The 18,485-nt window shown below is 40.1% G+C and overlaps 1 protein-coding gene across 3 annotated transcripts in view; it reads left to right on the forward strand.

The window, feature by feature from the left end:
• Nucleotides 1–14,199, forward strand: part of MAP7 (microtubule associated protein 7) — a 170,903-nt gene extending 156,704 nt beyond the window's left edge. For all 3 annotated transcript variants that reach the window (XM_065931284.1, XM_065931286.1, XM_065931285.1), the window contains 8 exons: nucleotides 1,006–1,228; nucleotides 2,791–2,965; nucleotides 3,193–3,294; nucleotides 3,863–3,913; nucleotides 4,006–4,063; nucleotides 6,827–6,926; nucleotides 10,383–10,606; nucleotides 12,689–14,199. In XM_065931284.1, the coding sequence (XP_065787356.1) occupies nucleotides 1,006–1,228; nucleotides 2,791–2,965; nucleotides 3,193–3,294; nucleotides 3,863–3,913; nucleotides 4,006–4,063; nucleotides 6,827–6,926; nucleotides 10,383–10,606; nucleotides 12,689–12,699 (944 nt within the window). In that variant the 3' untranslated portion in view covers nucleotides 12,700–14,199. The remainder of the gene's footprint in view (nucleotides 1–1,005; nucleotides 1,229–2,790; nucleotides 2,966–3,192; nucleotides 3,295–3,862; nucleotides 3,914–4,005; nucleotides 4,064–6,826; nucleotides 6,927–10,382; nucleotides 10,607–12,688) is intronic.
• The last annotated feature ends 4,286 nt before the right edge of the window (nucleotides 14,200–18,485 follow it).

Below are 18,485 nucleotides of genomic sequence, written 5' to 3' on the forward strand. Positions count from 1 at the left end.
CAGTACATCCTGTTGAAAACTGTCTTCATCCAAAAGTTTTCTCTTTGAAACTTAATTTGAAGATAGATGGTGAGGGCAAAGAAAGAATAGATGACTCAAGACAAATGATAATGTTAAGAGAATGGGAGAGTCCAGTATCTGTTTGTGTAAAGTGGGAGAAGAGAAAGGCCAAAAAAATGTCCTGAGGGCAAAGAAAAAACTTGTGGGAGCAGGAGAAATGTAAGTCTTGAAAGGAGGGTCTGGAGTGGTCAGGTGCATCTCACCGTGGTGCCTGGGGTTGGGGGTTGGGAGGGTTCCCTGTGGCACAGGCCCTCTGGGTCCTTTCTCTGAATCCAGGTAAGGTCAGAGAACTGCTCTAGTCTTGCACGTTCAAATCAGGACTGGCAGTGAAGACCTGCTGAGTCTAAGGAGCACGGATGCCAGCTCATCCCTTCTAGGGCCTGGACACAGTGCCGGGTGGACCGAAAGGATCTCTTTTTTTTTTTCCATTTATTTTTATTAGTTGGAAGGGATCTCTTGACTGTCGTCTTCCTAGCCTGAACCTGGGCTCGTAGTAGGGACACTGGCCATGGTCATAGAAAGGCTTTAGTCCTCTAATGATAAATAGTCACTTAAGGAATCTTTTTTTTTTTTTGTAACGTAATGAAAGGCAAATGGGAGCTCTCATCTTCTTTTTTTGCTAGGGCTATAACTTCCTACAGAACCTAACGTGAGGCTCTATATTCAGTACACGTTTGATATGTGTTGTTAACTGATTTAACTGTGTAAAAATAAGACTCAGTGACAGTGTCAGCTTTGGATGTCTCACTCGCTCATGAAGCTTTTTGTTACCTGTTGCCCGGTTACAGATAGAATACGGTGAAACCCTGAGAACGCTCCGTAATAAACATTCCCTTTTCTTTGGTCATGATGAATTCTAGGCCTGGGGTCTGGGGGATGCTGGTTTTTGTTTTGTTCTTTGGCTTTTGTTTCCAATTGGCTTTCTCCTTGTACCTGTTTGTGCAGCTGCTCCAGCGGCAGCCACAGCCCCAGCTCCAGCCCCAGCCTCCGCCCCAGCCCCGACACCAGCCCCGCCATCCACTCTGACTGCCAGTGCTTCTCCGAAAACCTCTGCGGGGACCACCGACCCAGAAGAGGCCACAAGGATGCTGGCTGAGAAGAGGCGGCTGGCCCGAGAGCAGAGAGAGAAGGAGGAGAGAGAGAAGAGGGAGAAGGAAGAGCTCGAAAGGTAACGGAGGGACACTGCTCGGGACACCCTCATGACACCTTGGATTAAGTCTCAGTCAGAAGTGGTAGTAGTGTTGAAGGTGAATCTAAATAAGTTGTTACAGAATTATTCTCACCTGGTGTTCCTCTGATGACTAAGCAACTTTTTAAGTCACATTTTCTTTTTATAATGACAGTATACAACAAAATTGATGGAGAAAGGTTTGAAGAAAAAATCATCCATCATCCGAGCAGATTTCAAAAAGTGTGTACATTTTGATTCACCCTTCCCAGTCTCTGAACGCGTGTGGGTGTATACACATGCCTATATACAGACACACATATTTTCATGATTGTAACCACCGTAGAGGTACAGTTGTACAGTCTGAGGTTTTCTTTTAATCTAACATCTCGCCCATCTCCATGTTTCCTCATTATCTTATTTCAAAGCTGTGTCAATGTATGACAAAAACCACTACAATATTGTAATTAGCCTCCAACTAATAAAAATTAAAAAAATAAAAAAATAAAAAGTTATACACAACTGAGTGACTAAAAAAATAAATAAATAAAGCTGTGTAATAGAAGTTCATGTTTTCTTCTTTCCAGATAGAATTCCTCTCTATCTGGTAGCTGCTGGGAGATAAAACGCCCCATGACTGCCTGTCAGACAGTACGCCAGGGGCACTTTGCTTAGCTGGCCTCCTTCTGGAGCGAATAAGGCTAATGTTAATGTCAGGCGAGTTGATGCTCCTCGGTTCTTCTCTCCTCACACCAAAGGTTTGGAGTGACGGACAGTAAAGCCCTCAGCGTGTCACAGCTCTCGGGTCTTGGACAGACCATGTTATAGCTCTCAGCTCTCGAACGGACTGTGTTACAGCTCGTAGAGAAATCAGTGTTACAGCTCTATTTTATTTAGATAATAGCAGGAAAATCCATCTTCGAGGCATGAAGGCATGTCAACTCAAAGACGAAAAGAGAAGAGCACAGCAGCTCGGGGAGGGATGGGGGTAGAGAGAGAGCCCCCGGATCTTCCTTTGTTCTATTTTCACCGGCTTTTCCCTTCCTTGTCTTTTAGCCACTGCCATTTTGGACTCCTGTTTTCTAACTACCTAACATTAATATAATTGTTCTTCAATTATAAGTAGAACTGCTTCTCAGGAAAGTATGCTGGACCACCATCTTGGACATGCCCTACCCTTGGTCCCAAAAGGGAGCGTACATGGTCCATCTTACCCGTCCTGCTGCAGAACATTACAGCTTTTATTTATTGATGGAGACTGGGAGGCGACTGTTAAATTCTTTATTAAAAGTTAACATTATTGGATTAAACAAGTCTGAGCCTCTAAAGATAGTTATATTGCAGATCCTTAAAAACACAAGCTACCCTCAGAATATGAGTGGGTACATTTGCTTCTGTTTCCCAGGAGGCAGTAAGAGGTGGAGGAGAGAGGTGGCCTCACATGTATCCAAGTGGAGGCTGTGGGAGACCTCCCAACAAACCGTCCTTGAGATAACCGCAAGCTCCAGCCTCGCCAAGGAACTCCCCTCACGTTTCTTTGTCTTGGTTGGTCTTTTTTCCAGACAAAAGCGAGAAGAACTGGCCCAGAAGGTAGCTGAAGAGAGGAGCCGCGGAGAGGAGGAGGCCCGCCAGCTGGAAGCTGAGCTAGCCCGGGAGCGGGAAGAGCAGCTGCGGCGGCGGCAGGAGGAGGAGCGGGCCCAGCGCGAGCGGGAGGAGATGGAGCGCATCCGGAAACAGGTAGCGGGTCCCGCCCGGGCTGGGCAGCGGGTCGGCGGCGCAGCCCTGGCTCAGGACAGCGCGAGGGGCAGCGCCCAGGAGCTGAGCAAGGTGTCCAGCGTGTGGTGAGGACCGCCCTGAGCCTCCTGCGCGCCATCCTGGTCCTTGCGTACTCTGCCCCGGCATTTCGGGGCAGCGGGCAAAGCCAGCTTCTCCCTACGAAGCCGACGCCGACCTCTCATTTTCAGAAGGAAGAAGAGGCTCGTGTTCGGGAAGAAGCAGAGAGGGTCCGGCAGGAGCGGGAGAAGCATTTCCAGAGAGAAGAGCAAGAGCGCCTGGAGAGGAAGAAGGTATTTGGGACACTCACTGTTCTGATTCTTCCTAGAATGAAGCAGGCTAAAGATGAAGAGATGGGCTCACCACCTTCAGAAAACAAATGTGTCTTGCCCATTCTAGGTTCTCTAAAATAGCTCTCAGTATTAATATTCTCCTCCAAAGAAGTCGGTCTTGGTGTTTCAGTCCTCACCAAAAACAGTCACTTCCTTCATGTGGCCTGAGCCAATTCCAACGCTTTTGTGTGTGTACTGTGCCAAGTTGCTGGGTCCAACTCTTTGCGACCCTATGGACCCTCCAGGCTCCTCTGCCCATGGAATTCTCCAGGCTGGAGTGGGTACCATTTCCTCCTCCAGGGGATCTTCCCAAATCAGGGACTGAACCTGTGTCTCTTATGTCTCCTGCATTGGCAGGCAGGTTCTTTACTATTAACTTCTTTTAATAACTCCAGTTAAGACAAAGACAGTATTTCCCCAAAATAGTAGACATGTTTCAATGCTCTGCATTTGCTTAGTCAGTGAAATGCACCAGGCTAGTTTTCTTCCTTTATTGGATCTGTTTGCTCAGCCCTTCCTTTTCTTGTAGCGACTTGAGGAGATTATGAAAAGAACTAGAAGAACAGAAGCTTCAGATAAGGTATTCAGATGGCCATTTTTAAAACTATTCTTAATGGCTTTTTTTTTTTTAACTTGTAATTTTAACATTAAAAAGTCTTTTTTCTTGGCTAGAAAACTGTTGATCAGAGAAATGGAGATATAACCAAGGGAACTCCCTCTGGAGAAACAGGTATGTATTTCAGTGAACTCAATTCAAATGCAGAATTTTTGAATTGACTCTACAGGTCAAGATAAGCATTGATTTAAAAATAAATGATTTTAAAAAGCATTGATTTAAAAATAAACTCATTCATTCACAGAAGCTTAGGTGTATCTCATCTAATCTACAAATAAATCCCCTTTACCTAAAAATCTCTAGCATTTCTAGCAGATTTTTTCCCACATTTGGTTATACTCTTAGTGGAGTGTTTGATATCTCTTAAGTCATTTTACATCATATACTTCTTCGATATGTATATATTTTTGTGTCCATATCTGATATATATGCCTTTACAGGTATGTATAGTGGTGGATGGTTTAGTCGCTAAGTCACATGCAACCCTTGTGACCCCATGGCCTATAACCCACCAGGCTCCTCTGTCATGGGATTTTCCAGGCAAAAATACTGGAGTGGGTTGCCATTTCTTTCTCCAGTATATACACACATTAAAATTAATTTTCTTTGAATATACGGTTAAATATCACTTGGAGACCCGGACTTGATCCCTTGGTCAGAAAGATCCCCTGGAGAAGGAAATAGCAACCCACTCCAGTAGTCTTACCTGGAGAATTCCATGGACAGAGGATCCTTGTGGGCTACAGCCCATGGGGTCACAAAGAGTCAGACACGACTATAGGACTAACACTGTCACCATCTGCTAAAGGAACCTGTATTTATATTTACCACTAAGGACATTAAACTTTTTGTACTTACAGCAGTTCTCAGAAAATGTTAAATAACTTAAATGTTATTTAAGTTCTAACTTCAGAAGACAGTTAAAATTTGAAAATTGTTGAAATTTCATTAGAAAATTGTTCATAAAAAAAAAAGAAAATTGTTTATATGTCATAGGCTTTGGCCAGAGATGATTAATTTCTTGGTGATTTTAAATCAAACTTGATGTAAATAAAAATAAAACTTCATGATTTTACAGAAGGGTGGTTGGTCAATAGTACATTATTCAGTTTTCTTCTTTCATCATCTGCAATGTCAATATGAAGAGAAAGGACCAGAGATACCTCAGTTTCTTTTGCTGTTTTTTTTTTTTAAGACAAATGGAATGATTTACACGAAATAACATTCTCTATAAACTCTAGGGATTTTCAAATGTGAAATTTGGGGTTTAGGGATTTGGTTTTACTTCAGTAGAGGCTTTCCTAGGTTCTTTAGATCATGATCCCTTCTTAATGGTGTTTTCATGCTCTTTTTATTTTTAAATATTTGTTTGGCTGCACCAGATCTTAGTTGTATTGGCAGGATCTTTAGTTTCTGTATTTGAATTCCCAGTTGCATCGTGTGAGATCTCATTCCCTGACCAGAAATTGAACCCAGGCCCCCTGCCTTGGGAGCATGGAGTCTCCCAGTCACTGGACCACCAGGGAAGTCCCCATGCTCTTTTAAAGATGCCCTAATTATATTTGTTTGGAAAACAGCCTTAATGGTTGCCTGTTAACCCCACTGTATTTTTAACAGGTTGTCGCCAGGAATGTTGTAATAGATGCAGGCTTGAAGCAGGTGTGGCACCCAGTGAGTGATCAGAATGTGCATTTTAGGGTGTAAATTGTACCCACTCAGGATTATTTGAGGAGCTGATGCTATAGATTGTGCAGAGCCAAACAAACAGCTCCTAGTGTTTTGGTTTTTTTTTCCCCCAATCTTTCTTCTTTCTGCTATTTCCCTATCAATTCTTTTGATATTCTTTTTACCTCACTTCTGGAACAAACAATGGTGAGAGGCAAAGTGAAACTTGTCAGTCATCATACCTGTGTTTATCATCACTAATAATCAGTTTGATTTAATACTGCTAGAAAGAGCCCTGAGGATTATCTAACACGTGTTCCTCTTCTCCCAGTCTCTCATGTGGTTGAGGGCTAAATGGTAGACTGGGCCGGCAGGTGGAATTTGCAGACCTATCAGAAGTCTTCTCAGAAGCTATGTTACCAACTTTGCAAATTTTGACAGCTTTTAAGTTATCAATCTCTTCTTTGCTTCAGTTACTAAGTTCTGTGTACATCTGTGAAATAACACTTTGGAACTATTTCACTTATTCTCTGACATCACGCTGAAACCATAAACTGCCACAAAGGTCCCTGAAACGATGATCTATGTAAGTTTTATAAGACTTTATATAAACCTGGCCCAGATTTTAAATTCACTTATCAATACTGTCGGCTTATGCTAGACTCCAGCAGGGAGCACTGAATGACTAGGTAGCATAGTTAAGTACAATTCCCTGGCCTTCCGTGTGTGAAATTCACACCATTCGTAAATGTGACTGGAACTAAACTGAGTTTTACCAAATAGGGTAAAACCACTTGTCACCACTTAGGGTGTCTCATGATTATTTGCTCCAAAGCCTTCAGTAATCATTTGTTCAGCATCAGCTTGGCCAAGTCAACATACTACTGTCTTCATCAATTACTGTGATTTCAATATTACATATTTTGCCCAAAATCAATTGGGTGCAGGCAAAAATAATAGCAGCCCTAGTTTCCACCCTTACAATGTTCCATGCAGTGTTGTAAGTATATTTACTTCTCACAGTCGCCTATGAGGTAGGCACTGTTATCCACGAGGAAACCAAGGCACAGCGCGTTTGCAGCTTGCCCAAGGTCACACAGCTGGTAAGTGGCAGAGCCAGGACATAAATGCAAGCATTCTGGCTGCTGGGCTTTGGGTTTGATGGTCGAGTAGTAGTAACCCTTTATCCCATCATCTTTGCTATGTCCCCAGTATCTACACTTCCAAACATGACAAACTCTCCTGGATCGGAGGAGCCAGAGGCCAGCGCCCGTGTGGTTACCCCTCACCAGTCAACAGTGGCTGTGGACAGGTGAGTCAGACATCTGGGGCTCTTCTTATCACTTAGAGCAAAGCGTGACCGTTCTTGTCTAACCATCCCGCCCCCCCACCCTTGGCTCCGCCAAAGCTCACCAGAATTCTCTGGGGCCAGACAGAATTTCAGAGTTTTAATATGCAGATTTATTATATTTAGATTCATTATTTTGGTTAGAGGTAGTAATTTTGTAATCTGAGAAAAGGAAAATGTCTTTTCTTGAACTGCTAAATATGATGGTGAGGTTTTTGTGTGGCTATTTAATCAAATTATAGGGAATAATTTGTTACTTTCCTTTATCTATCTTTGGCATGATCCTAGACCATCTTCACACACTTTGATGACATAACAGCTGTATTTTTACTGTATATAATATTATAGTGAATCACAGGTTTGTTGCTTAGTAAAAGTAATTTAGATGCCAGTATTTCTTATGCCAGTAGTAGGACTTCCTACGAGGAAACAAATGGTCGCTAACAATAGTTAAGAAGTGTGGGTTGACAGAAGATTGCCTTTCTCTTGCCTTGCATTTATATTGACAGGATTTTAACAGCGATCCCTCAAACATGAAAAAAGTTCTGTCTCTAATGCCAGCTTTAGATACCATAAGAGAATTGAAGCTCCTCAAATTAATTTTCCTTTAATTGATAGAACAATATGTCTTAAGATCTAAAATCTTTCTTTTTCCCAGTTATATTGAGATGTGATTGACATATAGCACTGTGTAAGTTTAAGGTATATGGCATAATGGTTGATATATATAAATTCTTAATCTAAAAACACATACCACATGTTTTATAGTATTGGCAGCAATGAAAAGACAAGTCATCCTAAGGTGTCATAGGGTATCTTTGTATATCTTTCTGGGACAGTAAACATTTTTTATTTTGCCCACTTACAATTCCAAAAAACCCCACAAGTTTCTGAAGAGATACCTTAAAAATAAGCTTTTTATTATGTTGAATAAATTTTCAAAATTATCTGATACATATTAAGTAATATTTCATTTTTAAATTAGTTTGATTTTCAAATAAAATATTCATTTCTAACTCCTATAAAAAGTACTGCAGAGAGTGCCCCATTATTATAACAAGGAATAACTTTTTTAAGCCATTGATAATTCTCTCCAGGGAATAAAATTAGCTTATACATTAGCTGACTCTCTTCAGTGGTAAAATCACCAAGTGATCAATCATTGTATAAGAACCTCAAACATATCTTCAAAAGTCTTGCATCCAGCTTCAACCTCGAGTGTAAGCCAAAGAAGAGGAATTCAAAAGCTGGTTCTCATATCTTAAAGAGGATCCATAAACCCTAACCTCAGCAACTTGAGCTTCAGTTTTATGGTTTTTTGCATATCACTGTGTCCTCTGAACATTTAATAACTGCTCATCCAAAGCATATGGTATGATTATTCCTCTAATTTTAACAAGACTGGGTGGAGTGGTTGGGTAGTAGTGGAAGGGGAAAATGAAGTCAGCTGTTGAGTCAAACCTGGGGTTGGTGTTGCCATTATAACTTGTCAGCACACGCAGGCCTGGAAGGTGACAGAGTTGACATTGTCAAGGAACAAGGGCTTTGAAGATGTATTCTTCTTTTGCCAAAACTTCTACTTAAAAATCTCTGTGGGATGAGAACCGAAACTCTCCCTGCTTACAGAAAGCCTACTCGTATTGGGAAAGAATAGGATGGCAGGCATTTGGTGTGTGTGCATACATGCATGCTCATGTAGACTGTGATGCCAAGCTTCCTCTCAGTTCCATGGTACGATAGTGAGAAAGCACCATGCTGTCATAGTCTGAATCTGTATAATAATTTTATGTTCTTTTCCACAGCACTCTACAAATAATATTTTCACTGTACCCTGCAATGCCTTGTGATGCAGTTAGGTCAGGCATCTTTATTTTTCTCCTAAAAGAAGAGGTTTAATAGTTAACAAAAAATGTACCAAACTTTCCAAATCAGAAATGCTTTAGAATATGTTCCACGAAGTCAATATATCTCACTGACTGAGGAAAGTAAACTATACCCTCAATACAGGGGCAGAGAAGCAAAGATTCCTCAAAAAAAAAAAAAAGTGAGAGGGAGGGGGACAGTGGAAAGATTGGATGTATATTAGCTTCATTTTCACCATTTGGGAAGGAGATGGAAAAAAGACTAACTTGCTAAAGTTCAAGTTGCTGGCATTACTGACAGAGACCTGATTTTCTGATCTCTTCCATAGACCTGTCTATAGCTAAACATTCAGTTAATGATCAATGTATATTAAAAGTTAAAACATTCACAATTTTTGCCTCATTTTCTATTTGAAGACTAACGCTTGTCAAGCAGGTCATTTTCTTATGAGCACTGAACAAATCATGAAGCTTGCAAATATGTTTACTGCTACAGTCAGGTAAAATCAACAGTAAAATTAAGCTAGCATCCGTTCAATGCACAGGCATTGTTTTCTCACGTTGTAAAGCATAATAATGAAACATATAACCTAAAAAGGGCCGCTGATTTGGTTGTGCAGTGTGTAGAGGGATCAAAAAACCTAAAAGAAATTACAGGTAAAATCTTAAGGATTTCATGGCCAATTGAATGTATCTCAGAAATCCGAGATATTAAGCATGAATTGATAAGAATCGAGGTAGGGTCAGAGGAGAGTTAAGGGGCAAAGATGAGAAGGTTGGTCTAGAACAATTAACCTATACAATTATGTTCATGTTTTAGGAAGCTGGAGATAGCCAGAAAAAATTTGAATAGCCAGGCAGTGTACAAAATAGCATTATGAGAAAAACACAGGACCAGAAATCATGTAGCCAGTCTGGAATGCAGACTGTCTCTCAGTACTTGTGCAAATTATTCCCCTCACCCCCAAGTTATAGTCCTCTCATCCTTGAAGTTGAAGAAGGCAATGGCACCCCACTCCAGTACTCTTGCCTAGAAAATCCCATGGACGGGGGAGCCCGGTAGGCTGCAGTCCATAGGATCGCTAAGAGTCGGACACGACTGAGCGACTTCACTTTCACTTTTCACTTTCATGCATTGGAGAAGGAAATGGCAACCCACTCCAGTGTTCTTGCCTGGAGAATCCCAGGGACAGGGGAGCCTGGTGGGCTGCTGTCTTTGGGGTTGCACAGAGTCAGACACGACTGAAGCGACTTAGCAGCAGCATCCTTGAAGTAAAGATACTAATAAGGGCTATTTTTATCAAGGGGATGTAAAATGCCTGCAGTAGAAATTGTTAATGTAGAATTATTGATAATGATCTATACTAATTGATAAACTGTTCCATTTGATTATTTTTTTAAAATTTGTTTTTAAACTTAAAGTATAAATATGATGGAACTCACCATTTTCATTAAAAATTATATCATTCTGATTTATTATAAAAGTTTTGGGTTGTCCTAAAAATGTTTTCCAGTTTTAATACTAACTCCTTTAATTTTGATTTTTCCAACTCCCTAGTACTCCCAGTTTGGAAAAACAACCAAGTGAAAATGGAATATCAGTTCAGAATGAAAATTTTGAAGAAATTATAAACTTACCCATTGGATCTAAACCATCCAGACTAGATGTCACCAACAGTGAGAATCCAGATATTCCTTTGAATCCAATTTTGGCCTTTGACGATGAAGGGACACTCGGGCCCCTGCCTCAGGTAGACGGTGTTCAGACACAACAGACAGCAGGTAAGCTTGCCTCAAACTTCCTTCAGTAAACGTCAGAAGTAGGTGACAGCGAAGAGGGAAGGAGAAGGGAATGGCAACCCACCCCAGTATTCTTTCCTGAAGAATCCATGGACAGAGGAGCCTGGTGGGCTGTGGTCCGTGGAATCGCGAAGAGTCAGCCATGACTGAGTGACTAACGCTTAAGAGGGAGTGAACCCTCTGCTGTGTGACTTTGCACACCTTGTCCCTCAAGGGACCAGACATGCCTCATGGAAAAGACTGCATGGGTCAGAGAAACTGAGTTTTGAGTCGTGTTGGGCAGCTTCTAGGGCCCCTCCTTTCCTCCCACTCAGGGTAGAAATTCAGTCTGTAGCACCTGTGGGTATCTGTGCTCCCCTCACAGAGCAACATTCATTGCCCAGAGACACTGCTGGTCAGAACACGCTTCACAGTAAGACAAAAACCTAACCATAACTGAGTGGCCCCTGAACCAAGTTCTGTCCACTGGAGACGAGGTTTGTTTGGTTTCTATTCCATCTTTCTCAGTTCTAAAGATATTTGAAGGCTGCCAACATGTGGCTCAGATGGTAAAGAATCCCCCTGCAATGCAGGAGACACGGATTCAGTCCCTGGGTCAGGAAGATCCCCTGGAGAAGGGAATGGCTACCCACTCCTGTTTTCTTGCCTGGAGAACCCCATGGACAGAGGAGCCTGGCGGGCTGCAGTCGATAGGGTCGCAAAAAGTTGGACACGACTGAGCAACTAACACAGTCACTTTTTTCACTTTAAGCATGTTCTACTGTGATTTTTCTCTTGTTTGGCACAGCAACCTGGGATAATACATTATTGTCCTTTCTACGTGTAATGAGATAACAATTTAGGGAACAGGACCAGTATAGGAGTATACTGAGCCCAGGGGCCTTCCATTCCTAGTTGAGTGACTGCAGCTGTTGACTCTCTTAGACCCTCTGGGACTTACACTTAAGCTGAAGTCATTGTGCAAAAAGAACAATACCTTTACAGGACCCAGAGAAATAACAACATAAAAAATTGCCAGCTCAGTGCTCCTAGTGACTCAGCAGCACAATCTCATCAGGCTCAAGAATAAATTGGATAATCAAGCTTCATCTCTTTTCAAACCTCTTCAAATTCTATCAACTTCTCTCTCTCCCAGCACCTCACTTTCACATATTGAACAGCGCCAGGCAAATTCAGGATGTTTAGATGAGTAGCATTACTTGTGGTCAAATTGTTTTGTATTAGATTGCAACAAATATTTTTAGATATAAATATATTAACTATATTAGATCTAACAAATATTTTCCAGTTTAAAACTGGTTGAAACAGCCAGTTTTGAACCTTTATACACACTTTGGGCCTGTAACTTTGCTTTAGTGATCTGCTTTTTTAGATGGTGAAAGGAAGAAGGTCCACTGTAAATAAAAGCTATTAACACCTGAAATTCTGTTAAATTAAGCCTTTGAGAACAATCTGATTACCTGTGTGTTGATGGAAACACTCCTGGTACATCTTCCTACTTTGTCATGTCAGAGATTCACAGAGATGTAAGGAATGTTCAGATGACTTTCTGTTTGATTTGCCAGGTTTTAAATCACCATTTGACTTAAAGGTGATTTAATGATTTACCTGTCATTTCATTTCCCACTCTTTTCTAGGAACATAGTCCAGCGTCTGCATTAATAGGTGGTGTTAGGGGTTGTTTTTGTTCATGGCTACTTATCAACCATCATTTATTTCAGCTTCGACATATGACTGGAGCCTGAAGCATCAGGTACTGAGGATTGAAGACCAATGAATGTAAAGTTTCTAATCTCAAAGCAAAGTACAACTGACTTACATAGTTTGAAAAAGCAAATGATATACAGCCTAAGTTAAAGAAAGGACATGTGCTTTCCTATTAGTGGTAGAATTCATTTAGATAGAAGACCAGGGATCCTTATAAAATTGCCTGTTCTTATGTAAGACAGTGTATAAAAAGCATGGTAAAGTTTTAGGAACATATTGATAAGATATTACTGTAGTATTTTCTAAGACTTTAGGTAAATGTCATATTAATCTGTTCTTTCTTGTCTCCTAATATAGAAGTTATATGAACATTTCTTCTGAAGAACCAAAGCAGAAATTTAAAAAGAATTTCTACAGTTAATGGAATTCCTTCCATGCTACAAAGGAGCATCTTCCCTTCCTCCAGTTTTCTAAAGATTTCTTGACCATCATTTTGAAAAGATTTTATTAAAACTAGCTAAAGACAACAGACTGGAAAGCTTTTCTAATAATTTTCGCCAGTAGAGAAAAAAAAAAATGCTCCTTGTTCTTCAGTACTTTAAAATGGCTTTTTCCAGTGTGCTCCTTCTTAGGAAATCAATATTTTTCTGCATTCTTTAAAAGATGAGACCATTTGGCTATCAAAAATGGGCTGAGTAGGCATGATTTTTCACATAGATATTTTGGTCTTTAAATGCTAACATGTAAAATTGACAAATTCTTACCTTTTACAATATAATACTTGAAAATATAAGTACCTCTTGGTTCCACAGGTAGAGTCAATAGGGAGGTGTTTAAATTAAGCCTGTTTGTTAAAATATTATTGCAAAGAGCTCTATTTGTAGAGGCAGATTACCAGGTTCCTGTAAATGCAACTTGTACATGGACATTCTGCAAACCCCGCTGTCCCATTCTTCTTGCATCTTTTTGCTAAAGCGTACTCGAGTTTTAAAATGTGAAAAAATTATTTTTTCTAGAGCAAGAAAATAATTTACTGTCCTCTTAAATAATGTATTTATAAAGTTTTTCAGAGAAACTAATCAAATAAATTAGAACAATGTGATAACATTGCAGATTTGATTTATGTGATGCATTCCTTATATTACCGTGAGAGAATGTTGCTGATAATTCAGGGCTATTTCTGAAGTCTGTTTATTGCTGCTGTCCCCAGTGATGGTGGGACTTATCTTTGCCTTACCGGATCTCAAATTATGTGCTAGGGAATAAAGATTTACTATTTCTTTAAATAAAAAAAAAAAAAAGAATTTGGTTTTGCTCGTTTAAGAGCAATGAAAAAAATGATGGAATTGTTGACTGTGTTTGCACCCAGGACACTGCAGGACACCTTCATGAAGGTCCTTGTTCTGTGTGACATCCATCAGCTTTCACCCTTCACTTCTGCTGCTGAGCTTGGCTATACAAACTTGCACTTTCATTTGATGATATAAATTCAATTTTATTTTATCATTTGAGAGACTGTTAGTAACTAAATACTGAAGGAGAGAAAACATTGAGGGAAACACATGTTTTATTATGGAGTATTTTTAAAAACTGGTAAACTTCTGCCACTAGAGTGTGCTTTTATTAAAAGAGGGGTTGGTTAATTAGATTGAATGAGGGGCTGTTCATTTATTGGACTGTTTCCTTAAAATTCCAACATACCATCTTTAGTAATAGCTGTAATTTGTTAAAACATTAATTTGGGGGTTTTCCCTGTTCTCAGTTGTCCATGTACACATAGTCATATTAAAAGAAAATCTGTTCAAATTGGGTCGTTGTTGTTGTTGTTTAGATTGACCTAGCATGAAAACACCAAATAAAATGTGTTTGACATAGTTTTACTTTTAAGTTTCTCATGTTATAACTGTACTTAGGTTGATTCTCAAGTTTTCCAATTGTTCTTCACTTAACCTCAACCATCTTCCTCTGAACAGGCATACAGAATAGGTTTCTTTAAAATTTAGAGCAGGAATTCAGTTTTTGCTAGGTTTTCCTTTTTTTATTTATATTTACCTTGTGCAAAATCATTAGCAAACTGAAAGTCTCTAAGTAATCAAGTTTTAATTAGAAGTGATAGAAAATTGTTAACTCTTATTTTGTTAGCCACACTGCCTTTACAACAATTGGAATGCTTTCTCTCCAGACCCTTTAGATCAGTACATATCTACTTCTGATCTTAAAGAGGTGCTCAGTAGGGACTACATTAAGGGAGGGTCTCAGGGATCTAATATGACCCTCTCCATGGCATGAAGGTGCATAGGCTTTTTGTTTCCACAAAAAGTGTGTTTTTCCACACCATTGTGGTCTGTTTTAGTCACCAGTCATATGTTCATTTGGTAGATAGCCACCAACCTTTACTGGACGGTAAGGCTATATGTTTCCTTTTGCATAACTTCACTGCTGCTGCCGCTGCTAAGTCGCTTCAGTTGTGTCCGACTCTGTGTGACCCCATAGACGGCAGCCCACCACCAGGCTCCCCCGTCCCTGGGATTCTCCAGGCAAGAACACTGGAGTGGGGTGCCATTTCCTTCTCCAATGCATGAAAGTGAAAAGTGAAAGTGAAGTCGCTCAGTCGTGTCCAACTCTTCACAACCCCACGGACTGCAGCCTACCAGGCTCCTCCGTCCAGGGGGATTTTCCAGGTGAGAGTACTGGAGTGGGCTGCCATTGCCTTCTCTGGCATAACTTCACTACCTGGTGGTATATTTTAATAGAAGCAAATCTAAAACAGTTCTTTCACATGAACAAACATTAATTCACAGAACGATCTTTGGAAAGCTTGAGGAAGTTCCTTCTCAAAACCATCAAGGTATCTGTGGGATTATGATTTGCCTCACAGCAGGTAGGAGCACAGTGATATTCTAAAGGCAGGATTGGGTAAGCTGATTGGATCAGGAAGCACAGTGCTAAATGGGTGGGTTATAGGAAGGCGAACCCCCAGAACTCTACACCTACAGTACTAATTAAAAGTCCTGAGCTTGCAGGATCTGCCATATTCTTTTACCTCATGCATATTCCCTCTCAGCCTTTCTAGAAACCACTGATCTTTCAAGCTCCATTCACTAATGAAAAGTTACTAACATCCTTTCTGCTGATTAACAGTGATACAGATTTAGATAGCAATGTTTAAAGCCACCAGATTGGGGTCTTTCAAATCGTATCTGTCCTACCCCCATGGTAAGATTAAACATATATAGCTTATATATACATGTATATATACTCTCGAGAGTCTCTTCAACAGCAAGAAGATCAAACCAGTCAATCTTAAAGGAAATCAATCCTAAATACTCATTGGAGGGACTGGTGCTGAAGCTCCAATACTCTGGCCACGTAATGTGAAGAGTTGACTCACTGGAAAAGACCCTGATGATTGAAAGCAAAAGGAGAAGAGGACAGCAGAAGAAGAGATGGTTGGATAGCATCACTGATTCAATGAACATGAACTTGAGCAAACTCTGGGAGATAATGAGGGATAGGGAGGCCTGGCATGGTATGTACGGTCCATGGAGTCACAAAGAGTTGGACACGACTTAACAACTGAACAACAACATACACATGCATCACAAAGTATACGTTAAAGTGTTTTGAAGTAAATTATTGCATATTAACCAGAGGAAAAATGGCAACTCACTCCAGTATTCTTGCCTAGAGCATTCCATGGACAGAGGAGCCTGGCAGGCTACAGTCCATAGGGTCACAAAGAGTCACAGGCACCAATAAATGCAACCATCTTTTGCATTTTTTTTTAAACTAATGGAAATGATTCACCTATTGGCCTTTATATGTTTTGTGCATAGAACATTAAAAGTCATGATGAAATGGCTATTCTCAGGTTAGAAAAGCAATTTTAGATGACCTTCTAAGAAACATCATCCCTTCAATCCTCCCATCCCACTTGAACACCTAAACCTGCTCAAAAATACTGTCATTTTTTCACATCTTTTGGCTTTTTACTGGTTTGGGGAAGGAGCTGTAAAGCCAAAAAATGGAAGAGAAAAGCACCATTCTGTGAACAGAGACAATTTAAAATTTGTTACAAGTATTTTGCTAATAACTGTTTCCTTGGTGACTACTAGCTTGAGGTTTATGTTGATAGCTTTGATTACAATTTTAGAGATCAAAGAAATTTTAGGAAATGACAAAAATTTAAAAGAATATTAACAGCAGCAGGGGGAAAGCAACCAATAACATACAAAAGAATTCCCATAAAGCTATCAGTTGATACTTCAACAGAAGAAACTGCAGGCCAGAAGGGAGTGGCATGATATATTTAAAGTGGTCAAAGGGGAAAACCTACAACCTCTACCCATAAAGGATCTCATTCAGATCTGGAGAGATCAGAAACTTTACAAACAAGCAAAAGCTAAAATTTGAGCACCAACAAACCAATTTTACAACAAATGTTAAAGAATTAGAAACAAAGTTATGAAATGAAAAGCTCTTCATTAAAAGCAAATATACAGTAAAGGTAAGAAATCATCCACAAACAAAACTAGGGAAGTAAGACAAAAGTAGCAAAATCATCAAGATCCACAATAAGCAGTTAAGCGATACATAAAACAATTAGATGATACACAAAATAATTAAAATGATTAGTTTCCACTATCATATTTCACATCTAATTGTTTTGTGTATCCTTTAACTGCTTATATAGATAGATAGATAGATCCAGGTGGCACTAGTGGTAAAGAATCCTGCCAATGCAGGAGAAATAAGAGACAATTTCAATCCCTGGGTCAGGAAGATCCCCTAGAGGAGGAAATGGCAACCCACTCCAGTATTCTTGCCAGGAGAAACCCATGGACAGAGGAGCGGGCAGGCTACAGCCCATGGAGTCACAAAGAGCTGGACATGACTAAGCATCTGAGCATATCTAGACATATATATATATATATATATATATATATAGTCTATCTACACACACATATATATATTTAGACTGCTATATCAAAACCTCACGGTAACCACAAACCAAAAATCTACAATAGATATATACACACAAAAAGCGATTCAAACAACACTAAAGATAATCATCAAACCACAAGAGTAAAGAACAAAAGAAGAAAGGGGGAGTGGAAGACCTACAAAAACAAGCCCCAAACAATTAACAAAATGGAAATATGAACATCAGTTCAGTCGCTCAGTCATGTCCGACTCTTTGCGAGCCCATGAATCAGCACGCCAGGCCTCCCTGTCCATCACCAACTCCTGGAGCTTACTTAAACTCAAGTTCATCGAGTCGGTGATGCCATCCAGCCATCTCATCCTCTGTTGTCCCCCTGCCCCCAATCCCTCCCAGCATCAGGGTCTTTTCTAATGAGTCAACTCTTCGCATGAGGTGGCCAAAGTATTGGAGCTTCAGCTTCAGCATCAGTCCTTCCAATGAACACCCAGGACTGATCTCCTTTAGGATGGACTGGTTGGATCTCCTTGCAGTCCAAGGGACTCTCAAGAGTTTTCTCCAACACCACAGTTCAAAGGCATCAATTATTCGGCACTCAGCTTTCCTCATAGTCCAACTCTCACATCCATCCATGACCACTGGAAAAACCATAGCCTTGACTAAATGGATCTTTATTGGCAAAGTAATGTCTCTGCTTTTTAATATGCTATCTAGGTTGGTCGTAACTTTCCTTCCATACTTACCAGTAATTAAATGTAAATGGACTACATGCTCCAATCAAGAGTGACTGGATAAAAAGGGTATTCCATGCAAATGGAAATCAAAAGAAAGCTGGAGTGGCAATACTCATTATCAGGCACAATAGATTTCAAAATTTAAAAACTGTTATAAGAGACAAAGGAGAACGCTACATAGTGATCAAGGGATAAATCCAGAAAGAAGATATAATAATTGTAAATGTATATTCACCCAACATAGGGGCATCTCAATATGTAAGGCAAATACTAACAGCCATAAAAGGAAAATTGACAATAACACAATAGTAGTGGAGGACTTCAACACCACACTTAACATCAATGGACAGATCATCCAGACAGAAAAATCAAGGTAACACAGACCTTAAAGGAAACATTAGACCAGATGAACTTAATTGATACTTATAGAGCATTCCATCTATAAGCAGGAGAATACTCATTCAAGTGTATATGGAAC

The sequence above is a fragment of the Muntiacus reevesi genome, chromosome 3 (genome assembly GCF_963930625.1).
Source record: "Muntiacus reevesi chromosome 3, mMunRee1.1, whole genome shotgun sequence".
NCBI lineage: Eukaryota > Metazoa > Chordata > Mammalia > Artiodactyla > Cervidae > Muntiacus > Muntiacus reevesi.